Source organism: Carettochelys insculpta, chromosome 17 (genome assembly GCF_033958435.1).
Source record: "Carettochelys insculpta isolate YL-2023 chromosome 17, ASM3395843v1, whole genome shotgun sequence".
Taxonomy (NCBI): Eukaryota; Metazoa; Chordata; order Testudines; family Carettochelyidae; genus Carettochelys; species Carettochelys insculpta.
The window spans coordinates 17,464,307-17,491,938 of record NC_134153.1 but is presented as its reverse complement, the minus strand read 5'-3'; the positions used below and the strand labels follow the sequence as shown (position 1 = coordinate 17,491,938).

At 42.6% G+C, this 27,632-nt stretch overlaps 1 protein-coding gene across 2 annotated transcripts; it reads right to left on the bottom strand.

The window, feature by feature from the left end:
• Positions 1 to 4,270: 4,270 nt before the first annotated feature.
• Positions 4,271 to 26,251, bottom strand: ZFP64 (ZFP64 zinc finger protein). Of its 2 annotated transcripts, none has more exons than XM_075011942.1 (6): positions 26,099 to 26,251; positions 23,478 to 23,714; positions 21,808 to 21,966; positions 20,563 to 20,625; positions 19,650 to 19,901; positions 4,271 to 9,013 (listed from the first exon to the last, which is right to left on the bottom strand). In XM_075011942.1, the coding sequence occupies exons 1-6, from the start codon at positions 26,145 to 26,147 to the stop codon at positions 7,713 to 7,715; spliced, it is 2,061 nt and encodes a 686-aa protein (XP_074868043.1). In that variant the 5' UTR covers positions 26,148 to 26,251; the 3' UTR covers positions 4,271 to 7,712. The 2 variants fall into 2 exon arrangements, with proteins under 2 accessions (XP_074868043.1, XP_074868044.1); XM_075011943.1 differs by having other exon boundaries at positions 21,808 to 21,954.
• Between the last annotated feature and the right edge of the window lie 1,381 nt (positions 26,252 to 27,632).

Here is a 27,632-nt window from a genome sequence, read left to right as displayed (position 1 = left end):
TCTAGATATCTGCCTTGAGTGGACAACACAGATTTTTACCAATTGTTAGTTCTTTTAGTTGCTCTTACAATGCTGCCAATTTAAATAATTTTTGCTGTTAAGTGTCCTGCAACTTCTTACGGAAGTTGTGTTAGTGCTATTTTTTTCTTTGGAACTAGCAAAGAGTTGAAGATAGAAACATCATTAAGTTTCTGTTTCACAGGAAATACATGTTGTCAAGTAACTTGCCTAAGCTCAACTTTTATCTGAATCTCTAGCACCACCTATAGATGATATAAAATATTTCATATTTTAAAAACAATATGAAATCTAATATACAGTCATTTGCTGCATACAAAGATATGAAAACTAAAAACAGTCTTGCTCTCTAACAGCTACAGGTTTATGCATTTATGCGGTTTGAGGAAATTGTAATAAATAGCCCAAATTATCCCCCTTCTATCCTTTTCAGATTAATGGTTTCTTGTCAATTTTCAACAAATGGTTGCCATGAAGTAAGTACATCAACATATTTAGATGGGATGGAATTTAAATTTTCTAGACGAACCAGCCCATGATTTTCTGGTAGCCAATGCTGTAGAGGGCATTCTGTAATCACAACCATAATAAAAGTAATGCTAGCATTCCTGCCAGCTGGAGGGGGAAGACTAACTTTTGCTCCACTGGCAGCCAGGCAGCACTTGCACTCTGGAGCCAGAGGGCTGTCTAGCTGACAATAAAGTGTACATGGTAATGCTGCAGACTGGGGAAATGGAAGCCTCCAGTTGTGATGGGAATTGTAATTTACATAAAGCCTTTCTTGGCCACTGACACCCACAAAGATTTTATTTTTAAAAACAGTTCATTTTCTTAAAATAAAATGGAGGAACAGTAACTAGGAAGTCTCATAGGACACGTTATTTTAGGGAGCATATTCATTTTGATAATATAAAATTTTGGCCCAAAGGATAACAATTTTCCATCTGCCCAATAAAATGGCCTTAGATTAGTTTTGAACAGATTCTCCCTCTCACCAACAATAAGGATTCTTAAATATTTTATGTTTGAGTTGTCACCTAAAATTCCAGTGATCATTGTTTCACCTATGAGCAAATTTGCTTATGCCCAGAATTTCACTTTTCCCAGTTGATTTCGTACTCCTAGAGATGGCCAAATGCATTATTTAGATTAAATATGTTCAGAACAGGATTTTCCAGTTTAAACACAAGAACCAGGATAAACAATGATCTACTGATGTTTTTGTTGACACTGTTCCCCACATAGATTATAGTGCATGGACCTTGCCAGAACAGACCTGCTGCTGGTGATGTTGGTCTCTCAGAGACATACTAGCTCACAATTTTTTGGGAATATCCCATGCAATCATTTTTTTGGCTAGAAGTAGGTAGGGGAATTAATATGATAGATACTTCCCATAATCTTAAATCTCTCCAACTCGTAGAAAGTTTGGCTCTAAAGAAGTACTTGTAGCCAAATGACTCACATTGCTGGTATGGAAAAAAAGAGACTGCCTTCAGGGACAGAAGCTTGGCATAGCAACTTGGCTGACCTTGCAGTTAAAGAGTAAGTAATGATTTGGAGAAGAGGGGCTGCTGACAAACTCGAAAAGATTAGGTCAGATTTTTTTAGAAAATCAGAACATCATTCTCCTTTCTTCTCCCATGCCTTTTCTTCTTTTGTCTTTTTTAACTTCCCTTTATTTTGGGGGGGAAAATAAATAAAAATCAAACATCACACAGGTATCCTTTTCAGAAATAATAAAATCTACTGTATTTGCAATCCCAGATTAGGCATGCTATAGTGTGAGTAACCTGGTAACTGAGGAACTGCTAACACGTGTCAGTTACGTAGTTAACCGCCCTCCTGCAACCTGCTGCTCTGCATTTAAAAGGTAACAGAGAGATAGCCGCGTTAGTCTGTATTCTATCAAAACCAAAAGTGGTCACGTAGCACTTGAAAGACTAACAAAATAATTTATTGGATGATGAGCTTTTGTGTGACAGACCCACTTCTTCAGATCTACAGCCCTACCTGAACAGACTCAACATATAAAGCACAGAGGTCTGCTTTTTTGCATTTAGAAGGATGAGCCAGCACACAGGCTGCCTCAGCGTCGGTCCACTCTGCGATTGAGCCCTTCTACCCTTGCTGCTCTGCATTTCAATTTTAAATTTGGAGCGATAGGGTTAGGAAGGGCGTACAGAAGCTGAGCCACTCTGTGTGCTAGCTCAGCCTTTTAAATACAGAATGGCAGTGGGAGAAACTACCTGATGCCAGTGCAAGCAGGGACAGAGACTTGGCCAGCCATCCTGTCTAGGTGAGGTGGGTGGGAGGGCTGCGAGTAACTGGTAGCATTAACTGATAAACATTTGCTTATTGACTAGTTATGTAACCAGACAGTCTATTAAACCTCTACTACAGATATTAATTTCTAACTTGGACAAAAGTCATTATATTCATTAAAAGACAGCATTTATAATTATGATAGAAATTATGTAATTACACAAAAATAACAAAACCAAGAGGACAATTGAATTGTGCTGTTTAAAGAGTCAGGATAATTAGAAAACAGTTATTAGCCTAAATGGGGCATAAGCCTTTGGTGCTTGGTTTGTTGGGTGTGCTTTCAGCGTTGTTCTCCAGTTTTCTGTCATTGCATACTACAAAGGGCTGGCTCCTTTACCACAGCACTCAATAAGAGCTTTGCCAGATTACTCCTCGGATGAACTTAATACTCTCCTCTTACTACATCAGGGCTTGTGAAAAATCAATGAAATTTGGTCGTGAGCAGGGAGGGAGTCCCATTCTATTTCTGATCTTATATTCCGGGAGGGTTGCTCGGTGATTTGCAACTATTCTTCTCAGATGTGAGCTCACCACAAATCAGCATATCTTTCCCCACAGAACTTTAGGAGGATACTCACACAGCTGTGCAGAGAAGCAGCTGCAAATGGACTCATATGGAATGCTGAGAACAAGAATCACTAAACCAGGGTATGGAATAGAAATAATTTTAATATAGATCAGGGTGGATTGATTTTAAATCAAGGTAATTTACATAGTTGATTTAAAATCACCAAAAATAATTTATTTAAATCAAGTTACCAAAACCACTAAGACTGACTATGCTGTGTGCACTTAATTTTGGAGTAAGCCCTATTGAACTCACTGCCACTTCTGTTATTGGAGACAAGAAGTATAAAATGGGGTTCCTTTGGAAAAGCGGAGTTATGCTGAAGTAAAGTACGGAATAGACTTAATGGCATCACCATTATGGTGTGTGGTCATGATGTTCCAAAATAAGGAACATGTATTATGTGATATAAGAGAATGACACTCAGTGGCAACTTACTGCAGCTTTTTGTATTGTATAATTGAATGACAGATTCAAAACTCTAGTTAACTAATTAAGCAAACCATAAGGATTAGTGAAGCTAAACATTTTTCTAGAAACATCCAACACAGCAAACACCTGGGGAAAAAACACGTACTTACCTCTGTAATGGCTGTTCTTTCAGATGTATTGTTCACATCCATTCCAATTTCGGTGCACACACACACGTGTGCCTGGTTGCCTGAAAATTCTTCCCTTAGCGGGTAGCCTTTGAGTCAGTGCAACGCCCTCTGGAGCAGTGCCTTCATCGTGCCCAATACAGGCACTGTCAACCCCCTCCCTCCAGTTTCTTTTTGTCAGCTACTCTGACAGAGGGGAAGGCGTTAGGGTTTTGTAATGAACATGAACAACGCATGCTGAAGAACAAGTTACAGCGATAACAGTTTTTAATCCGTGTGGTTGTTCATGTGCATTCCAATTTAGGTGAATGCCAAACTGATGTTAGGAGGTGGAATCGGAGTACTGAACTGACTTGAGCACTGCTCTACCCACTGCAGCATCCTCCCTTGCCTGCTGTGTGATTGCTTAGTGGGCCAAAATTGTGTGGATAGAGGACCAAGTGACTGCCCCATACATTTCCTGAATAGGAGCATGGGACAGGAAGGCTGTTGCTATTCAGCTCGTGTCTGTGCATGTTACTTTTTTGTATGTGTAGAAACAGAAATTGAAAGGCAGGAACTTTCAAGAAACAAGAGCTGGTAGTTAGACTGAACAGACTCGAGACACTAATCCATTTTTATGAGACTGTAAATGTATGTTTAACGTACGTGTGTTGAGATTTAATTGTACCTCATTTTCAAATGAGAGTTTCGTATTCTATTGATTAAATAAAAAAATCCAATTTAAATAAGAAATCCAGTGTTTTTATTTAAAAAAAAAAAAAAAGGCATTGACTTTTATCCACCCCAGTAGAAATATCCACAAATTTCTTCTTCAAACTACCATACAGCTTGGGAGCTAAAAAGCCCATCTTCTTTACTAATAAATTAATTCCTGTTTAACATTCTCATAATTTATTTTATAAATGAGCAACAGCCTTTTTTCCCATCCATAATGTTTGAGGAAATACACGTCTGAAGACTGCCTATATTGCTAATAGGTTCTGAACAAGCCAAAGCCAGGATGCATGAATCAAGATTATTTTCAACTGCTTTCTTAAAGGACTATGATTTTAAAGCCTAAACAAAACAAACCTCAGAAAACCAAAACTATACTGAGTGGCTTTCATAGAATAAGTTGGCATTGCTGGTGGATTCAGGTTTACAGAACATACCTAATCAAATCCTCTGTCAACAAAAGTGAAGGGTTCTAAAAACTGTACCTGTAATTTGTGTCTGCTTTTTTCCATGTGTCATTTTCAAGGATGCAAATTCAGATTTGTGAGCACAAACATAAACATGGCTGGAAAAAAATGCATGTGCAAATTGATTTTTGTAAAAAGATACTATAAATTCAATTTCAAATATGGCCTTACTTATGTTTCCTAGCTAAACATGTTTTCATACCCACCGAGAAATACTTTCTCTTTCTCACTCTCTAAAAAGGCACATGTACTATACTTTATAAAACTGTTAATCAGTTACACAATGATTTTTTATGGTTGAAACCCAATACCCACATGTACATATTTATTCTTTACATACACATTCATTGCATGGTGATGTTAAGCACACAAATAACCACACTCTCTATCTTGTTCTTTACTAATATTTATGTAGTTACATTCTAATTATCTACCTTTTTGATCTCCAAAATGGAATCCATGATTAGATTTCGTACTACAACCCATTCAGTATATTTTCTTTTTCCTCACTTTAAACTGCATTCTCACATATAAAGAACAGAGATAGAAATGCAAAATACATTTTTCTCAATCATAAAACTAAAATCAAATAATGCAGCACCAAAACAAATGACATAAAATTGCAACACTGTATTTGAAAAAATATACTGTATTTTTTTTAAAAGGACCTTTCTGATACAGATCATTGAGCAGTATACATGATTTGCATAAAAGGCCTGTTATGACAAATTATAAACAACACACAAACAGCATTCTCCAATTTTAAGGGAAGTACTTTGTGGCCTGATCCTGCAGAAGTGTCTTAAACAAGATGCTAAATGCCTCCAATTGCTAAATTGCTAAATGCTAAAGTGTCTCAAACAAGATGCTAAATGCCTCCAATTGATTTCAACAGATACTTACTATAATTGCCATTTACCACAATTCTCAAGACAGAATCCCTTCTGTGGTGCAGGGCATTTCCCAGGCCAGCTGATGGCCCCATGCCAAGTTAATACAATTATCAGGGATGTAATTTTAGAATGCCTTTAAGGGATTTATGGCTCACTGCCACCTTTTTGAATGTACATGTCATGATGCCAAAATGATGTACACCCAGTTCTGGGAATACAGTGAGCACTATAGCCTGTCAAGGGTCTGATGCAGTATCTATTAAGTCAAAGAAGCAATGTCCATCAGCTGCAATGGATGCCAGATCAGACCTTAGACTCTATATGTCAATGATCCATTTAGCTTCTATGGACCAAACACTGAAAAGATCTCAGCTCTCATTTATGCCCTGGACTCAGCACTCATTTTTTTAAACTTAGCCAGACAGGTGCTGAGCTCTTTGGAAAAGCCTGGTGACAGCTCAAGTTAGGAGCTGCTGTGTGCTGAGCACTTTTGAAAATCTGGCTCCAATTCATCCTGATTAGTTTGGTTCTGAATTGAAATGAATACATGTATCTCATCATTTACAAATTTAGATCCCAATCCTGTAAACCACTTCAGTGAGGCTACTCAAGTGAAGTAAGCAAATGTGTAAGTGTTTGAAGAATTGGGGTCAATTGCTAATGTTGTTTAAAATATTGTTTGTATTTTATCGTCTAAATAGTAGCATCTAGATAATATGAAATTCTATTAGAACTATGTTTGAATCATCTGCAAACTAATACAAATATGAACAGATGTTTGTTCTGGGGCAATTTTTCTTATGTGCAAAGTCCAAAAAGTAGAACCACTGTTGTACTGTGTTAGCAACAGAAAGGTTCACCACAAAGCGTGCTCCCACTACAGCTCCGATCCAGTAAATCACTTAAGAATGTGTTCAATATTAAGCATTTGAGTAGTTTAAAACAATGGGACTAGCTCAGGCATGGACAACAATTTTTGATGGGGGACCACTAAAAATTTGGTAAATAGTCTAGGGCCACACTCTTCCATGATATTAACTGAGGAAGTGTGGGGTCTGGAGGAAGCTAGGGTGAAGGAGGGATTGGGGTGCAGGGTCCAGGAGGGGATAAGGGCATGGGTGCAGGAGAGGATCCTGACCTGGAGATGCAGGATCTGGGAGGGGGTTGTGACCTGAGGCAGAGATACAGGAGAGGGGGCACAGGGTTTGGGGGGGAAGGAGGGGGTGGTCTGTCAGATGTAGGTTCTGGCCAGGAGATGTTTAGCTAGGCAGATCCCGGCCAACAACCCAGAGGGACCCTCAGGCAGGCTCCCAGCCTCTGCAACCCACTAAAAGCAGCCAGCTGCAGGGGCCATGTGCTGTAAGTGCTATGAGCCACTGAGGGAAGGGGCCATCACACACTGCCAATGGGACTTGTGCTGGGAATGAGGGACACAGAAGGGAGGACCCTGCCTGAGTCTACTGCTTGGCCATGGGATGGTGGCCATGGACCAGGTCCATCGGTTTGGCAGGCTGGATTTGACCCACAGTCCACATACCTTTAAATGCTCTGCCTGGTCAAGGTTTACATGCAGAAGAGCATAACAATAAGATAGGCCCTATTATAACCTGCAGGAGGAGACTTGGAACAGGCTGGTTAGATGTTAGAGAGTCACAATGGGTGTTTTGGTCCACTCACAAAGGCAGCTCAGACTTTTCACAGAGGATGAGAACTTGTCATGATGGCATCATAAGGTGAGATGTTCTTTTAATTTGATAAACAAAAACTAATTTGTTTAAACAAGGTATCTATTGTGTGTGTGTGTGGGGGGGGACTCCACAACCCTGCTCTGGGAAGTTTTTTGAAAAGCGAATTTTTAAACAGCTGCTTTGCTATTCAGGCTCACATTTTTTTCCTTTCATTTCCAATATATGTAACTGTGCACAGCCTCTTATGCATGTGCAAGTCACTACGTTTCTGTGAGACTGCAACATATGAGCACATGTGCAAAGTGGTGCAAATGGAACCTCTGGACACCTGAAAATCAAGCCCTCACTTAAGTGCCATAAAACCTCATTAACATCAAGGTTTCAGAAAGCATGATCCAGGATGAAATTTATGCTGCAAGAGTAATAGTTTTTAACTAATCTGGTATGGAGTCTGCAGGACACAGCAAAGCTGTGTGGGCTCCACTTTGAATGATGGAGTAGGTCTGCTTAGGTGCCTGTGTGAGAGAGGATGAGGAAAAGATAAGGGGAGGGGAAGTTGAAGTAGAAACAGAGATAGTCGGGCCTCCATCACTAACCACAGCAACCTCTGTTGCCCCTTCCTGAATCAAAGCATTCAGACCTTCCAAGTCAGAGCAGCAGATTCCAGAGTCATTGATGAAAGTATGGCCTGCTGAAGCCCTGTGACTGCTGACTGAAGCAGCAGGAATCAAAGTTGGGTGGAGAGCACTGCTGTCAGTTTGATCCTGGGCTGTGAGAAGAACGGTTGGCTGTCCCACTGATCCAGCTTCGTTTTGAGAAACAGGGGGATGAGGTGGTGCCAGCAGACTGACCTGGTGCACTATTTGCAACTGGTTACTGGCAGAGAGGTCCTCCTGATTCTGGCCAACTAATGTTGGAAGTGTAGCATTCACAGAAGCAGCTGGAACTATTCTATTAGCTTGAGGCACTTGATGGCCAACAATTATCTTCACCTTCCCTTCATTGTATGGAGAAACCTGAGTGGCTTGAATTGGGATTTGAAGGTGACGTACAGTAATCGGGGCACTGGTCTGCCTACTGGGTTCCACGTGGAGCTGCAAAACAGCCACTTCGGTATTTTTGGTCCCATTATATTCAATGTGCTGCTTCTTATGGCTCCTAAGAGAATCTTCTCGGACAAAGGAAGCATCACACAGGCCACATTTAAATGCTTTCTTAGCATCCAATTTGGCTATTTGCCTGGAGCCACCCTGCTTTGGCTTGTCTCCCTCTTTCTTTTCAGTAGTTTCCTTTTTGGTCTTGACTTTGTCTCCATGGGCTTTCTTCACATGCGTAGTCAGATTGCTTCGCTGCTTGGTATCAAAGCTACAAAAGTCACATTTGAAAGGGCGATCATCGCAGTGAATTCTCTCATGTACCTTGAGTGCTGCCTTGTTAGAGCAAGAGTAGTCACACTGTAAGCACTTTACTGGCTGCTCTGGCTGATGGGTTCTTAAGTGATGCCGAAGGCTTGTTTTGTTTCCACACTGGAACTCACACTCTGGACATTTGAGTTTGTTCTCCATGCTGTGCTTGATACGAATATGTGATTTCAGGTTCCCTTTCATGGCACAGCGGACATCACAGAACTCACACTTGTAAGGCTTCTCTCCAGAATGCACACGCATGTGCCTCTTCAAGTCCGAGTTGATTTTAAATTTAGCATTACACATTCGACACTGAAATGGAGCATCTCCTGTCAATAAAACATGCATTTAAATTAGAAGAGTCAATCCATGATTCTACACTACTTCCTGGACAGACTGAAAGCTGCATAAACTTAAACTGGTACATGAACCCAATTTATTCCCATCAAAATTTCCAAACATATTTCAACAATGTACTAAATTCTTTAGTAGGATGGAATTCAAGTGTTGTGTTCTTTTGTTTCACCTGAAGCTGATCAGTGATGCTTCTGTGCGGGAAACACAGTAGCCAATCCTGGCTCAGAGGGCTCTTGGATAGAGAGAACACACGGGCATGCTTACAGACCCCTGCTCTTTATTGGTATTGTAGGCCAGATGTTCTCCACTTCAAGTTCATTTTTGGGGTATGAATGGTGAACACTATTCCAAAACAAACTACTGAAATTTCTCAATCCTTCCTAATTAGTACAACTGAATGTTTCAACTAAGTAAATGAGATAAAAGATTCAAAGAAGTCCTCTGAAACATTTTGATGCATTAAAACATCCAAATACATGCATAAATAAATACATACATTTTAACTGTAGTCATGCTAAGAACTTAATATGATGGAGTATTATATCAGTTCCAAACCATGTTGAAGTAAATTACTAGGTAATCATCTTTTAAAAATATTTTGATCATAAAATATTTACCATTGAAGATACAGATTTAAAAATCATCCTCCAACACAACTTGCATGTGGTTCCCAACCTTTTCACTAGTGTAGACACCCAATTGCTAGTGTAGACCCCCAATGACTCACTCCAAACTGTTCACAGACCCCCATCAAAGCCAATTCTAGCTGCTATGTACACTTCATTAAATGAAAGCGGAAACCACAACATAGATTTTCAGACAGCAAATATCATCATCATTGGAAAATAATTTAAAAAAATTGATTGAAACTTTGCAGTTTATTTAAAACTTATTTCTATGACCATTTTTATCTATCTTTTATTTATTTTATGGACCCCCTGTAATACCCTCGTGAACATGGGAGTCCACACACCCTAGGTTGGGAACCACTGGTCTAGAGAATCTGTTCCTATTCTATGCTACATTTGTCCTAGGATATTTGGCTTAAATTTCTTACATTTGTGCAAAAACCGGGCACCTGTTTTACTTTCTAACGGTGAGGTATTCAAGTAGATTTTCAATTTTTGAAGCAAGTGTGGAAAACACAAAAAGGAAGGTGAAAAGAAAGGACAACGCTTAGCAGTATATGTTTGCATGCAGAGACACTGGTTACTTCAGATTTACAGGGTATTATGACTGGTTGTATTGGGGAAAAATTTAATTGTAGTGTAGCAGTGTACCATAATCAGAAGAGAAAAATTAGAAGAGTAAAAATATCATCATCACCATCATCAACAACAACCAGAGACTTAGAGCCTGTTGGTGTCCGATGTCTCCCCTGCTATTTTCTTCCATCTGTTCCTGTTTAGTGTAGACTAGTGCCGCACCAATCTATTCTATCATCTACCCATTCTCTGTGGGGTCTGCCTCTCTTATTTGAGCAGTCCATTATGCCAAATACCAGGGCTTTGATTTTTCGTTCATTCATTCTAAAGATATGCCCAAGTAGCTGTAACTTCCCTTGTATAACCTTCTGCAGTAGGTTCTTTCGGGTATATCTGCCTATATAATTCCTCATTGGTGACCTTCTGCATCCATCCCATTCTCAGGGTCTTTCTATAACAATTCCTCTCAAATACCAATATCCTTCTTTGAAATCTTTTGTTATCACTCATGTTGCACATCCATACAACAGGCTGCTGAATACACACATTTTCAAGATGTTCAGCTTTGTTTCTGTGCTAATCACTTTGCTTTTCCAGAACTTAATCATCACCTTCAAACTTGCTCGTTTTCACTATTCTAGTTGGTTCTCCCTTCTTACAGTCTAGATCACGTTATGTTGCTTCCCAGATACTTCTCTATGTTCTGTAGTTCAATCCCATCTACACTGATCTTCCTTCTTATCTCCTTATCTCCAAATACCATTGTTTTTGTTTTATCAATGCTCATAATCAGTCCATACAATTCCCTTCCTCATTTAGCACTGCACCATTCTTGCTAGCTTCTCTTCATCTTCTTCAATAACTATTTCATCTGTGGACCTCAAGTTGTTGATTCTCATCCCATGCACAGATATCCCTTCTACCTCTTCCTTGATACTGTCCATCGCTCTCTCTAGGTGAATGATGAAGATACTCGGCTATATCAGATCTCCTTGTCTTGCATGTCTAGTTGTTCTAAACCAACTTCCCATCTCTCTGCACGGTCTCACACTCTCTCCACATTGTTGTTGATATCCTTCAATAACTGTGTCAGCCTGCTATCTATTCCATATGACTCCAACACCACCCAAGTCATTTTCTGATCTATACTGTCAAATGCCTTCTGAAAAATCAATGAAGAAATTGTAGATGTTCTTGTTCTTACATCAAGCTTTCTCCGCTAGTGGCAATACCTACTGTATGGTACTTCTATATTTTCTCAATCCCACTTGCTCGTCCACTAGAGTCTCTCTGTCAGTATCATCAACACTTTGCCTAGATGATTTGTTAGGGCAAATGTTCTGTAGTTCTTGCACTCCAATGCACTTTGTTTCTTGTTTATTGTCACTAGCATGAATCTCATTCATTCCTTAGGTGCCTTTCCTTCTTTTCATGCTATATTACATAGTGTAATTCCTGAATCATACTTTCTCCACCATTTTTGTTCATCTCTCCTGTGGTCTTATCATTTCCAGGGCTCTTACTGTTTAGTCATTTCATTGCTCTTTCTACTTCCTCCACCAAAATATCAGTCTCACTCTTGATGATTGGCGGTGATATCTTTCAGTTCTTTGATCAGTCCCATTGAGACACTCAGGTCCAACTATACTTTGTAGAGATTGGTGCAATGTCTTGCCCATTGCTGCAGAACTTTCTCCTTGTTCATGAGCACCCCTTCACTCTCACCATTGATCGCCGTATCTGCTTTGGCTGCTGCTTCCTCTTAATATTCCTGATCATCTTATACACCTCCCTAGTCTTACACTCGCTGTAATATCTCTCTACATCTTCACACTGCTCCTCTAGCCATTCCACTTTATCCTTTCTGGCTGCTTTCCTTACCTCGTTGCATTTCATTCTATATTGCTGTCCACCCTCTTGGAAACATCCCTCCTGATTATCAGTGCTCTCTTCTCTCGGACCAAGTTTAGTGTCTCCTGCATAATCTATTTCTTATTGATCTTCTCTTCTTCTGGAATAGTTGGCTCAAATGCCTCTTCTATGGTGGTGGCTATCCCTTTGACTCTCTTATCTAGGTCCTTCCCTGTGCCCGTATTCCTAATCTTTCCCTTGAGTGCTGCTCTGTACACATTCCCTATTTCTTCCTCACCTAGCCTTGACATGTCACTTGGTTTCTTAAACTGTGTCTTATACTTTTTTTTTGAGTTTCATCTTGATATTTGCAATCACTAGAACGTGGTCTGAATCTCTATTTGCTCCTTGTAAAGTTCAGCAGTGCTGTACTGATGTTACCCTTCTTCTTATCAAGATCCTACCTATCACAGAATCATAGAAGAGTAGGACTGGAAAGGACCTCGAGAGGCCATCGAGTCCAGCCCCCTGCCCTCATGGCAGGACCAAGCACTTTCTAGACCATCCCTGAAAGCCATCTATCTAACCTCTTCTCAAATATCTCCAGTGATGGAGATTCTACCACTTCCCTTGGCAATTCGTTCCAGTGTTTGATCACCCTGACAGTGAGGAACTTTTTCCTAATGTCCAACCTGAACCTCCCCTGCTGCAATTTCAGTCCATTGCCTCTTGTTCTATCCTCAGAGGCAAGGAAGAACAAGTTCCCTCCCTCTGCCTTATGACACCCTTTTAGATACCTGAAAACTGCTATCATATCCCCCCTCAATCTTCTCTTTTTCCAAACTAAACAAGCCCAATTCTTTCAGCCTTTCTTCATAGGTCATGTTCTCTAGACCTTTGATCATTCTCGTTGCTCTCCTCTGGACCCTCTCCAATTTCTCCACATCCTTCCTGAAATGCGGTGCCCAGAACTGGACACAATACTCCAGCTGAGGCCTAACCACTGCAGAGTAGAGCGGGAGAATGACTTCTCGTGTTTTGTTCACAACACACCTGTTTATGCATCCTAGAATCATGTTTGGTTTTTTTGCAACAGCATCACACTGTTGACTCATATTTAGCTTGTGGTCCACTATAACCCCTAGATCCCTTTCTGCTGTACTCATTCCTAGGCAGTCCTTTCCCATTCTGTATGTGTGACACTGATTGTTCCTTCCTCAGTGGAGCACTTTGCATTTGTCCTTATTAAACTTCATCCTGTTTACCTCAGCCCATTTCTCCAGTTTATCCAGATCCTTTAGAATTATGATCCTATCCTCCAAAGAAGTTGCAGCCCCTCCCAGCTTGGTATCATCTGCAAACTTAATAAGTGTACTTTCTACGTCAATATCTAAATCGTTAATGAAGATATTGAACAGAACCGGTCCTAAAACAGACCCCTGCGGAACCCCACTAGTTATACTTTCCCAGCAGGATTGAAAACCATTAATAACTACTCTCTGGGTACGGTTATCCAGCCAGTTGTTCACCCACCTTATAGTAGCCCCGTCTAAGTTGTATTTGAGTAGTTTATTGATAAGTATATTATGTGAGACTGTGTCAAATGCTTTACTGAATTCTAGGTATATCACATCCACCGCTTCCCCCTTATCCACAAGGCTCGTTATTCTATCAAAGAAAACTATTAGATTGGTTTGACATGATCTGTTTTTAACAAAACCATGCTGGCTATTTCCTATCACCTTACCACCTTCCAATTGCTTGCAGATGATTTCTTTAATGACCTGCTCCATTATCTTTCCTGGCACAGAAGTTAAGCTGACTGGCCTGTAGTTTCCCGGGTTATTCTTGTTCCCCTTTTCATAAATGGGTACTATATTTGCCCTTTTCCAGTCTTCTGGAATCTCTCCCGTCTCCCATGATTTACCAAAAATGATTGCTAAAGGCTCAGATACCTCTTCTATCAGCTCCTTGAGGATTCTAGGATGCATTTCATCAGGCCCTGGTGATTCGCAGACATCTAATTTTTGTAAGTCAATTTTAATTTGTTCTTTTCGTATTTCAACTTCTAAACCTACCCCTTTTTCACTAGCATTCTCTGTGTCAGGCACTCCTTCAGATTTCTCAGTGAAGACTGAAACAAAGAAATCATTAAACATCTCTGCCATTTCCAAATTCCCTGTTACTGTTTCTCCCTCGTCACTGACCAATGGCTCTACCCTCTCCTTGGTCTTCCTCTTGTTACCAATCTATTTGTAAAAAGCCTTCTTGTTTCCCTTTATGCTTGTAGCTAGCTTGAGCTCATTTTGTGCCTTAGCCTTTCTAATCTTGCTCCTGCATGCTCGTGTTGTTTGCCTATATTCATCCTTTGTAATTTGTCCTAGTTTCCATTTCTTATACGATTCCTTTTTTAGTTTGAGATCATGCAAGATCTCCTCGTTAAGCCAAGGCAGTCTTTTGCCATGTTTTCTATCTTTCCTATGCAGCGGGATAGCTTGCTTTTGGGCCCTTAATAATGTCCCTTTGAAAAACTGCAAACTCTCCTCAGCCGTTTTTCCCCTCAGTTTAGCTTCCCATGGGACCTTAGCTACCAGCTGTCTGAGTTTACCAAAATCTGCCTTCCTGAAATCCATTATCTGTATTGTACTGTTTTCCCTTCTACCCTTCCTTAGAATTGTGAACTCTATGATTTCATGATCACTTTTACCCAAGCATCCTTCCACTTTCAAATTCTCAATAATTTCCTCCCTATTTGTTAAAATTAAATCTAGAACAGCTTCCCCCCAGTAGCCTTTTCAACCTTTTGGAATAAAAAGTTGTCTGCAGTGCAATCCAAGAATTTATTGGACAGTCCATCCCCTGCTGTATTAGTTTCCCAACATATACCTGGAGAGTTGAAGTCCCCCATCACCACCAAATTCTGGGCCCTGGATGATTTTGTTAGCTGTTTAAAGAAAGCCTCATCCACCTGGCTAGGGGGCCTGTAGTATACACCTAGTAGGACCTCATCCTTGTTTTTTACTCCTCTGAGTCTAACCCAGAGACTCTCAACCCATCCATCTCCTATGTCCATCTCCACCTCTGTCCAAGTGTGTACATTTTTAATACACAAGGCAACACCTCCTCCTTTCTTTCTCTGTCTGTCCTTCCTAAGCAGGCTGTACTCTTCAATACCAACATTCCAATCATGAGTATTATCCCACCAAGTTTCTGTGATTCCAATGATATCATAGTTGTATTCATTTATTAGTACTTCCAATTCTTCTTGTTTATTTCCCATACTTCTTGCATTGTATATAGGCACCTCAGACATTGATTTGGTCTTGCCTCCCAATTTTGCCCTGGCCCTCTTTTTACTCTCCCAGTGTAGCCCATACTCCCTCCCATTTCAAGTTCTTCTCCCAGGTATCCATGCTCTCCACTTACCTGCCGGCTTTGCTCCCCTGCCCCCGTTGAACCTAGTTTAAAGCCCTCCTCACTAGGTTAGCCAGCCTGTGCCCGAATATAGTCTTCCCCCGCCTTGAAAGGTGAATGCCATCTCTGCCTAGCAGTCCTTCCCAGAAAAGGACTTCTTCTAAATGTTCTTGGACTTCCTGTTAATCGATCCCCATGTCCAATTCCTACAGTCCTTTTGGAGGAATCTCATGTTGCAGATCACCATCTTGTCCTCCGCAGCAAATGCTAGTAGTTTCTCGTCTTGTTCATTTCTTTCTTCGTATCCACACCTCCCCATGACTCTCTCCCAACCTTTGTTATCTGTTCCAACCTTCATGTTCCAATCATCTCCGACGACTGACATCTCCTCCATCATCTTTGTCAAGTCTTTAAAGAACAGTTCGATTCTTCCTCCGTTTTGCTGGACGTGGGTGCACACACTTGAATGACTGAGATGTTGAATGGTTTTGCTTCAAATCTCGCTACCATCATTCTTGCACTCACTGGTTTGTATCCTAACACTGCTCCTCTAGGTCTTTTGCTAAGAAGAAATCTGACTCCTGCCTCATGCTTTGTTTTGTTCCCTGACAAAATGACTTTGCAACTGCGCATCTCTACCAAGGCTGTCCAACGTATCTCTGCCAGTCCAAGTTTATCACATCAGTATCTCTCCATCCCCTTTTGAAACTGTTCTAACTTTCCAGTTACCCACAGTGTTCAGATGTTCTATGTTCCAATTGACAGTATATGCGTTAGTTGTAATTTTCATTTGGTAGTCAACTTATTGACCCAACCCCAATTGCTCGCTTGCTGTGAACCTTGCTTATCTGGGCGATACCCAAGCCAGCGTCTTTTATCAATTAGTCGTACTGGCATCAGATTTCATTCATATTGTTGTTTTGTGATCAGCTCATTGACACTCATCTGACCAACTCTCTTCCTTTATCCAGGCTTGGGACTGGCATGGAAGCCCTAGAGGCACCATGGAAGAGTTAGTAAAAACACACAAAAATAAATACTAATTTGTGGATTCATGAGTTTACTTACTGAGAAATGTAATGTTGGGTAACTATGCAGTGTCTTGCAATTTAAAATGCAATTTATCAGTTGGAAACTGAGGATTCACCCTGTGACCATCTTTTCACAAACTACAGTTAACGATTTTTTTTTTAATTAGTGTGTATTTAGGTGAGTGCCTGAATACAACATGTACATGTACAATGTTTTTGTGAGCACACACACACACGATCACTAGAAACAACCCCAACTGAAAATTTACATCAAAGGAATTAAATGTTATCTCTTGCAAATATTTCTTGTATTTACTCAACTTTAACTTTGTAAACAATCCATTTACTTCTAGGGAACTACTCAGATGTGGAAAGTTAGTTATGTGTATAAGCATTTAAATTGTCATTGCCCAAACCTCTGTTCTTTGAATGGTCTTGCATTTGTAGGTTTGTCACATTTGTGCAACCAAAATAAGCACATATATATTTATTAATAATCACTAAATAAAATCCAGGACATGGTTTTCAAGAAAGTGAGTCCATTCAGAATGTTGTGATTAGAAAAAAAGACGACAAAAAAGCTGACTAGCAAACTAGTATTTGCAAAACAATACCATTCATTTTTAACTGTTCTTCTCTGATCTACTGGAACAATAAGACATTATTTTGGTACAGGCTGAACACCTCTCTTAAGGAACTCTTGTTCAGCAGTATCACTAATTTGTTCTGATTTTAGTTCACTGGATGACCACTTATCATGGCTGTGGCTAAATTTGTTTCCAGCCACCAGTCTTGGATCTCAGAGTTCTGTGCTATTATTTAGCTGTAATTTACCCCTAAATGTCTTCTAAAAGCCCAGTAAGCAGTGGAATTGTTAGTAATGCTGCTAGACAATATTGACCTCCCATAGTCCAACAATTTCTTATCTAGCACCAGTCAGGTCCTGAGGGTGCCAGACTACAGAGCTTCAACCTATATTACTCTGTCATGTTATGAAAGAAGAAAACTAAAAGAAGTGTTATGTAAGATAAACAAAATGCAAAAATGTACTAAGTTCAGTCAATGCCTTGTTCATTAACAATCAAACTGCATAAGGGTAATTTATTTTACACATTAATATTTTACAGGTCTTTTTGATAACTGTATACTTTTGCATAATTTGTTTATCCATCTACACGGGTCATTCATTTAACTGCTTATTTTGAAAAATCTTGCATCTCTTTAATAATTGAGATATATAGCACATTACACTCACAGCTGCACACTCTTCCAGTTGAGCTCTAAAACTCAGCTATTGAATTTTAACCTAATTTACTGATGAAAGTAGAGCATATATTTCAATAGCTCAATTTTCACACATTGGACTGACTGTGTTTCTGAATGAGAGTACGAAAGTGAATGAGGATAGACACGAGGGAGGGACAAAAATCCCACTGCCATTACAGAATGAGCAGTTCCCCTACAACAGTTTCTGAAAGAACCTTCGTCAGTTCTGGTATGTGGGATCAGGTTATTTATTTGGAAGAGAGGTGCAAATAGCTTTGAGAGGGCAACTTGTCACCAAGGTGTGATTCTAAAGGAGCAAAGCAAGTCTGTGTCCTTATGACAATGTCACCCAATTTACCTGCTAGAAAACACTAAGAATTTATTCAGTCCTTGTTCTTCACTAGCTGAATCATTCTAGCTTATTGAAAATTGGCCTCAGTATCAACAATACACAGGCACTCCCTGAGTTATGAATGTCTGAGCACCAAATGGCAAGGGCATTAGTACAGGCTGAAGAGGAGGGAGCAGCTGTGTAATCAGAAATAAGTGGCAGTTAAAACAGGGGGCTAGGTGAAGATCCTAGGGTGTGTGGGTAGCAGCTGGGGTATGGGGCTGTGGACTGCCTGAGCCAGTGGTGAGCCTGTGGGGTGAGGTATGGGGGGTGGGTGGGTAGGAGCCAGCACAGAGTCTGTTGGTGGAGAATGGAGCCACTGCTGCAGAGGTTGCAGCTTGGGGCCCTGCAAAAAGATCTGTGTACAACCAGAAGTGCAGATCTTTCTGTAGGATCCCTTAGGTCAAGGTCCTGGGCTGCTGCCACTAAAGCCCGTGTTCCAGCCCATGTTGACAGCGAGCGTATGCGACTCCATGCTCTGCTTTTCTCGCTCCCCTCTCCAAGGAATTGAACTGCAAGTACACCAGCTTCCTTCATCTGAAGATTCAGATGTATTGTACTGCAGTCCCTAGATGCAGAGGCAGACAGGGCGGTGCCACCTGCTGCCCACATCCCCATAGGGGCTGGCCCTGAAGCTCACATTATCCACAGTTCCTGGCTGATTGGAGCTACAGAGCCAGCGCTCCAGTAGTGGCAGCACACAAAGCTTCCCTGCTCACCCATGCACCTAGGGTCTGCAGGGACCTGAAAGCTATTTTCAGGGGGCTACATATTACCAGGGCGGGTGGGGTAACTGCCTTAGCCCCTGGCTGTAAGAGGCACTGAGAGGGAGGTGAAGCAGTGATCAGCAGAGCTCGCCGACCTCAGTTTGAGAAATGCTGTCACAGAATAAGTGAACAATACCATATCTCAAACATAATTGTACAGGTCACAAAGATGTTCAGTGTCTTTATAGCAAATTGCGTACATGATAAAATCTGATAAAAGAGGACTTAAGAAAGTTATTAATTTAGCGTTTGCAAAAGAAGTGTGGGTTGACCATCCTGGAGACTGAACTCCTCTATCCACAGAACAAGTACAGCATGGGCACCAACAATGCCAGTTTTCTCATACTGTGCTTTTAACCTGTCTCAGCCTTGACCCGGAGGGTCTACGTAGAGTTAGCTGAATTTGACAATTTACAGATGTAAGCAAAGATGAGATATGCCAAAATTAAAATAGACAAGATTAACATTAAAAGTTTGCACTGGTTTAACTAGTTCAATAGTACCATCAATTTAGTTAAACCCCTGCAACTTTTTTTTTTTAAACAACAGAATCTTGACTGGGAGTTGAGGCACTTCTGAAATCCCACTGGACACCCATATACATCTTGGGCAGCCAAATACCTCAAATGTGACCCCTAAGACTTTTTGAACTCTTAGAGATTGAAATTCTGGTCTAGACTTACCTGTATGGGATCTGAGATGTACAGTAAGCTGGCTAGAGTTTCGGCTTGCATAAGGACAGATCTGGCATTTAAAAGGACGCTCATTTGAATGGATGCGTTGGTGCTTGTTGAGACTACTCTTGTCTGCAGCTGCATAATCACAGTGTTTACACTTGTAAGGTTTCACACCTGTATGGGAACGCATGTGCATCTTCAGCTTATCTTTGCGACTGAAGCACTTGCTGCACACCTCACATTTATGTGGCTTATCCCCTGAAAACAATAAAACAGCATCAAGATAAGAACTTTTGTAATGCCACAATCTTGGAACTAAAGAAAACACAAAGAAACTATAGAGAATTTTCAAATACCAATAGTCCTAATTTTCCAAAGGCCACCTTAAATTCACCTTCATTGTTTATGCATTCAGAGACCTCCATATTAAGCACCCTTCCTAACATGAACACAAAAGATGGTAAGGTAAGCAATACTGCAAGCCAGTATGCTCTGACACCACCTTTTGAAAGATCATTTAAAAATTAAAAAATGTTCACTTTATTGTTTCAACTAGATTTTTTAGAACTTTTTTCCTAATCTATTGTATAATGCAATGATTCACTGAAAAACAGCTTCCCATTCACATAACTCAGATCCTGTGTGTCAGTGATGAGAGAAGGAAACATAATTACTGATGTCCCGAAACATGAGGTCCAGATTACTGTAAGTTAAAAAACTGGCCCGCACTGAAGTAGTCTGTACCACACTGTGGAATTTGGCATTCCAAAGGTCCTTACATTCCAGAAAGGTAGGGGAAGAATTGTTCCTCTCAAACATGTAGGTTTTACTACCTGTAATTCAACACTTATTTTGTGGGAAAATATCTATTGACAATAATATGACGGAAAAATAGAAGGTGATGGTTTTAGATGTTTACCTGTGTGTGTTCTTAAATGACGTTCCACATCTTTCATGCCATATGATGTCTTGAATTGGCAACCTGAAAATAAATCAGATAGCACAAACAAACAAAAAAAAAACAACAAGATTTTTAAGAAAAACAAGACAATAGCACAGATACGTCGATAGAGTCAGGATGTTGTCTTTCTCAGCATATATCTGTAACATTTCTGTGTCAAGTATATCAAGGCTCTGTGGTGTGCATGTGTATGTACACATACATAAACATAAAGAGAAGAAATTCAACACTGCTGGAAAATGAAGTTGGCATCTTGTTTGCATACACTTACTTACAATAAGTAAGTAGCAGTACTTACCTATAAACTTTAGTCTTCTAGTGCTCCCCTAGAAGATAATTCATTCTCTGCATTAACTCATTCTGGAATGTCTCGCGGTAATCTCTAAAACAAATTGTGTGGAATCTCTGCCTGGGTTTTGAGATGCACTCTACAGTACACAGGGGACACAGGGAGACTAATTAATTTCACATAGTCTCAAATGAGAGATTGTGGGGGCCTAGCTAACACACTGGGGCCTCTACTCTCAGTTTACCCTGAGTCAAGAATACTGAGTAGGGCCCTGAAAGTGTGTGCATGTGCAAACTAAGGTTGTGCATGTGAAATAAGATTCTCAGGTAAAGACAAGATTTGAAACTATACTGTAAACTCTATTTAAATAAACAAGACAACACATTTGAGGAACGCATAACTCCCAAGGCTTACAGCATTGACCCCTGTATGAAAGAATTAAGCATATGTCATGTGGGAATTTTCTGTGCACTATATGGTAACTCTACTGATTAATGTTATTTAAATATTAACCATATTTAAAATCAGTCCATCCTTGTAAATGCCCGAGTACATCAATTGTGGATACAGCAAAAATTACTTACAGGACTCTTCACACAAGTTGCAGGCTAGGGAGCACATGATACTAATCAGGCCCTACTAGCTCACTTGGAAGGTAGGTTAACAGCCTCACTGATTCTGGTCAGCATATATCATCAGAGCCTGAGGGCCTGATTCTACACTCACGGAAGTGAATGGCTAAACTCCCACTGACTTTAATTCATATTAGATCAGGCCTAAAGGAGTATATTGTGTCGTTTTGTAGATTCTGTGCAGATTAATTTCATTTACTTAGTCAAGCCTAGCAAATTTGCAACTATACTAAACCCACCAATTGTTAAATGAAAGAAAAAGAAAATGTAGCAATATCTAACCTGGATAGCAGCAGTTCAATTTCTTTTGGGTAACAGCAGTACTGGATTTTCTGGAACGTGTTTTCGATGATGGGGAGACAGCAGAATTCTGAGGTTCATGGCTCTCACTGGGCAGATATGTTTGGTAGCCATGTTCAAAAACAAACTCTGGAGCAGAAACTAAAAATATAAGATGTTCCACTTTCATAGTATAAACATTTCCGATCTCCTTTAAGTGCCAACCATACCTAGTCCTACATTCACGTTTATTCTTTTATAAAAATGTGTTCACTATTACTAAGTGAAAACCCCATGTAAAGACAGAGAAATTGAAAAAGAAGAGAAAAGGAACTGACAAAAGCCTCTGTCCTGCAACTGGATATGCATGGATAGTCCCTTGAGTGCAAAGTTGCAATGAAGTCTGTGGGATTTGCCAAAAACAAGGGCGTGATGATGTGGATCCAACTGCAGGACTAAGGGCTCACTCCGTTTCTTCCGCTGTGTTTCCGTGTGGGCGTGGCAGGAGGATTATTTATATGAGTACAGTTATTCATGTTGTTACGCATTAGCAAGATCATTGTCTCAAATCAGCATTCAGGGAAACAACAAAAGTGGTTTTATACTAAATGGTGTCAAAAATATGAACTAAAGAAACTGAAATTTTTTTAAAATTATCTAATCCCTCTCAGTTAGAGGAATTTTAGATCTCAACTCTATGAGGTATGTATATTGCCATAATTCAAAGGTGAGTAAATAAGAGGCAGATAAATTTAGGCAATTCATCCAAAATCCAGTAAATCATGGGCTGGAGTTGAACCCAGAAATTCCTGGCACCCAGCCCTGAATTCAGTCACCTGTAATGTAACTTGTCTTTCACCAGTTTTAAGACTTTTGTAGATCAGATTCTTTCCACCAAAACATTTCTTCAAATCTCTCTGAAAATTATTGCGTCTGTTCAACAATTACAAGCAGTCCTAAAGCACCTTAAAGACTAACAAATTTATTTATTAGGTAATGAGCTTCCATGGGTAAGACCCGCTTTCTCAGATTGGGTCTTACCCTCAAAAATAAATTTGTTAGTCTTTAAGGTGCTACAGGACTGCTTATTTGTGAAGCTACCGACAAACTCAGATACCCCTCTTCATTTGTTCAAGACAGTTCAAACTAAATCAGGCCCTTTGCCAAAAGTACGCACGCATATAGTTTTATGCAAGTGAACTTCAGAACAGGCTTAAATGTTAAGCCTTTACAGAGGCAGCAATGCTGAGTATCATGGTACTCCCGGCTAATGAACTGTGGGAACGCTTTTTTCCAGATGCAGGGGTCTCTTATAAAGAAGACCTCTACTGAAGATCAACAAAAATTCTAAGCTTGTGTTTTTGTTACCAATGGCACCACTAAAAATGCAGTGTAATGCAACTATTTTGCATACTGGCACTAACTATAGTTTCCTTTTCATTAAGTGCTGGCTGCATGTCACATCAGGTTTAAGATATTATAAATGAATCCACGTTTTAATTGTCAAATTAAGTGCACAGTATTACATCAAAAGCTAATGAAGTACTCAGATTGTTTCTCCTCCTTTCACCAAAATGTATATGAATACTTGTGTGCAAACCAGTATTTTAGCTTAAAGATGGGACACACAGGTTTACATTTCTATTGTGTGCTTTCAAATTCTGAAGAAATACCTGTGATGGTCTGAGTCTCTGAAGTGATTGTTCTGGTTGTGGTCTGAGTCTGTGTTGATGGCACAGTTTCTTCTGAGACAAACTGGACAGTACTAGTGGTCCCAGTTGTGCTGGTCAGCTGGCAGCCACTTTGCTTGTGAGCAACAAAGGCATCTAGGTTAGTGAACTGCTGCTTGCAAATGCCACAAATGTGAATATCTGGGGTGAGCTCCACTAGAACAGTGGTGCCTCCTGGAACTACAAAAATGGAAGGAAATCAGAGAAATTACATTGATGAAACGAAAACATAAAAACATTCCCACACAAAAGCAAAGAAAGACTCCATTAAGATTATCAAGTATCATATAGATCAGGACCTCTTATGAAATAATTGCAGTGTATCCCTTTCATTTACTATTGGGGGAGTGACAGTGGGAACTGTGAAACCAAGAGGCTGAACTTTTTAATTCTGTCCTTTTTTTGTGAAGAGGCATAGTGTTCAGCAGATGACCAGTTAACCACTGAAGAACTAAACATGTTTAGTGGTACATGAAGCTTGTGGGCACTGACTTCAGTAGGAGCTGAGCATGCTGGACAGCCTGAAGTGCAAAGCCATTTGAACTAAAAAACAAACAAACCAACCACTATGGCCAAATCTACACTAATGTGGAAGATCACATGAAGATATGCAATTCCAGATAAATTACTTAAGTACCTTAATTTGCAAGTCTGCATGATCTCCACTGGGGTGGCTCAACAGGAGCAAATGCTCCCATTGACCTCTTTTACTTCTCGTGACGAACAGTAGTGCCGATGGGGGCACCGTCTGAGTTCAGCTTTGTGCATTCCTACTATGGGCTCTAAATCGACCTCTGGGAGATCGAGCACTGCTGCACAGATCTTCCGCTGAGTGTAGATAAGCTGTAAGATGCCTTGGAAACCTGATTCGGGAAACCTGCACGCCTGAAGTGTTGAACATTAAGTTGCTGATAAGGCTATATTCTGGTTCCATGCTACATATTAGGCCACAGGAGATTGCATGGCAGTTGCACTCTAGAAACTTGCAACTGTGCATGTGGCACAGTGACACCCTCACAGCTAGGAGGCTTGCACTATTGCACAGTGCCGTTATGCACTGGGCCCAAAGGACCTACACCGTTATTCCATGCATATTAGGCCTAGGGAGTTTGCCCCCATAGGACTCTAGGAGTGTTTCCCAACATGTAGGCCCTTGCCCAGTGCTCCAGTTGGGGTGGATGGGAAGGAGTCCTTAATAAACATGAATGGTCCTGGAGTGAGATGCCAGGATGCTTTCCGCCTAACCTTTTCTTCTCTTTCCTTACCTCTCACAGCCTATTGTCCTGCCTCCTCTCCTACCCTTACAGTTTAACATCTCCACCTTCTCCACCCATCCCTAACTGCCTCCTCTGTCCCTCCCAGAACTGCCCCTACCAACACACAAAATATGTGGCTGCAAAGGGCACCATGAGAAGTGGGACAACAAATTACCCCAAACTGCATGATACCTTAGGCAGCTGCATGCTGCATTTTGGCACCATATTCAACCCTATCCCCTGGCTACACCCAGGATCTCTTTTCGCATCCAAAAGACAACAGAGAGGAAAGACAGTGCCCATCCTACTCTGGCCTAACTGCTGCTCTTTTCCCAGGGTTGGGTGCCCCTCCCTGTCCCTATTTTGGTGTCCTCATTAAGTGCCCCTCATTTGCCTCCGCTCCATGCACAGGGGCATGTGAGCAGGGACCACAAAGTGGAGCACCACCCTGGGGGGCCCCAGCTGGTGATGAGAACTTTGCCAGAGCTGAGGATGTGGGCTGCAGGCTCAGCCCATCAAGTGCTGGTCAGGCAGGGAGAGGACAGCTTCACTGTTGGCTTTCCTGGACCTGCCCCAGGTGTGCAGCTACTTAGGGCAGAAAGGGAACAGAGATGTGGCTGGGTGAACAGCCACCCCTGTTATTTCTGAGACTCCTGACCATACCGCTCAGCCCAGGAAAGCCTCCCTACCCTGCTCCCACCTACTCCCCTGCAGCGCTGGGGCTGGGGCTGGGGCTGGGGCTGCCCCGCCCCCCGCCGGAGTGGCTGCACCTCCATGGGGCGCTGCAGGGCAGAAGTTGGGTAGGGCATCAAATCCGGCAAGGCCCGGCCTGCGGTCACCCCTGCCACCTCCTCCAGTCATTGCAGCCCCATCCGTCCCCCACCTCCAACTGTCTCTCCCCGCCCCCAGCGCCCCACAAGCGAGGCGCCCGACCCGTCCGCCCCTCCCTCACCCCGGGCCGGAGACGCGCTGAGGGCGGGAAGCCAGAGCCGATCTCCGCCGAGGGCTCCGGGATGAAGGGGCTTCTGCTGGGCGGGGCGCCCAAGCCCGAGCTACGCCCCGGAGCCGCTGAGGAATCGGGCCGCCAGCGCGAACCGGCCCCTCGCTGCTCCCCGCCTGGGCGGCGCCACCTGCTGCTGCTCGCCCAGGCCCGGCCCGCTGCGCAGGCCTCGCTCGGCCGCCGCAGAGACGCCAGCCCAGTCGCCGCCGCGCGCCCGCCCGCCCGCGTACGAGCTCGGCCCACACCCGCTGCTTGCGTAACTCAGGGCTCGGGGCCTGTCGGGCCCGCCGGGCCCGCTCGGCACTTACACGCTACGGGACCGGGGAAGCCCGACGCCCCCGCGCCGCCCGGGTTCATAGCGTGCGGCGCGGCGCGGCCCGGCCGCCTGCCGGGGGCTCTGTAGCGGCGGGACCCCCGCCCGGGCGGGACGGACGTGGAGAAGCCGAGCGCGGCCGCACGCCGTGAGCATGCTCAGTGCCAGCCGGGGAGGCTGCGGCCCGCCAGGCCCGGAACCCACCTGCTCCTTCTGGGAGGGCAAGTGCGGACAGGGCGGGCGACTGCTGCTGGTCCCTCCACCCCCGGGCAGGCTGCGCCTGGGTCCGTGTAGCTGGGTACAGCCCGCTCTGACCCCCCAGGCCAGGGGTGAGCAAACTTATTCCGTCGGTTCCCACCCTTCGCACCTGGAATTAGCAGCCCCCCACCCCAACCTAATGTCATCTAAACCGAGGGAAGTTTCGGTTGTGTCCATATGAGAAAAGAACCCTGTCGGTACATGGACAAAAGTAAGGCTGTAGAAGACAAAAGCTTTAAGCGGCGTATCAATGGGAATGCCCCTACATAGAAACAGTAGCGTATGTCAACTTTTTTAATGAGATAAATGAGCCTGAGACCTAGCAGCCTAACATGCTGTGCACCCCTTTTGTAATTTCATGCCCCTCCCCCGAGCGAGCCCACTCCCCACTTTGCTAACTGCTCCATAGGCGCTGGGTAGGCTGTTGCTAGGTCTGTACAGCTGGCTGCAGCCTGCTCTGATTCTGTAGGCACTGGGCAGGCTGCTGGAGGGGCAAGTTTGTAGAATTTTTGGTGGTGCCCAGAATCAGTTCCGGTGCCTCCTTCCCTCACCTGCCTAAGGCTGGGGGAGGCAGGGGGTTGGACTTGGGCTCTAGGATGGCGTTCTGGTGTGGAGTGCAGGTATGAGCTGGGATGCAGGACGAAGGCTCTGGGATGGAGTTTGGGTGCAGGAGGGGGCATGGGCTTCAGGCTCTGAAGTTTGGGTGCAGGCTTGGAGCAGGGGTTCAGGAGGGGGTGAGGGTTCCAGCTCTGGGAGGGAGTTTGAGGGCAGAAGTGAGTGTGAGGGTGCACAAGGGGGATGAGGAGTGCGATGCTTACCTGGGCAGCTCTCTTAAGTGAAGTGCACCCTCCCCCTGGCAGTGACTCTTGGTACACTACAGCCTGCAAACATTGCTCCTGCAGCTCCCATTGGCAGCAGGGGGACTGTGGGCAGGGGCACTATGCAGAGATATACCTCCCATCCCAGGGCCATGGGGTTGTGCTGGTAGCTGTACAAAGAGCAAGAGCAGGCAAAAAGCTGCTTTAGCCTTGCTGCACTACTGGTGGTGTCAGAGGGGCAGACCCTTTTAAATCAACTGGTGGGCAGTAGGCAGGGGCAGCACTGGGGGGAGGTACCTGGGGGCAGCAGGAAGGGCTGTGGGAGAGAGACCCAGCCCTAAACTTTGCTGGAGCCACACTCCAGGGCTATGAATCTTCTTGGAGCCTGGGCACCAAGGGGCCCTATAATTTGCCTTTCCTGAAGGCTGCTACTTATAGTCTTAGTACAGGCTG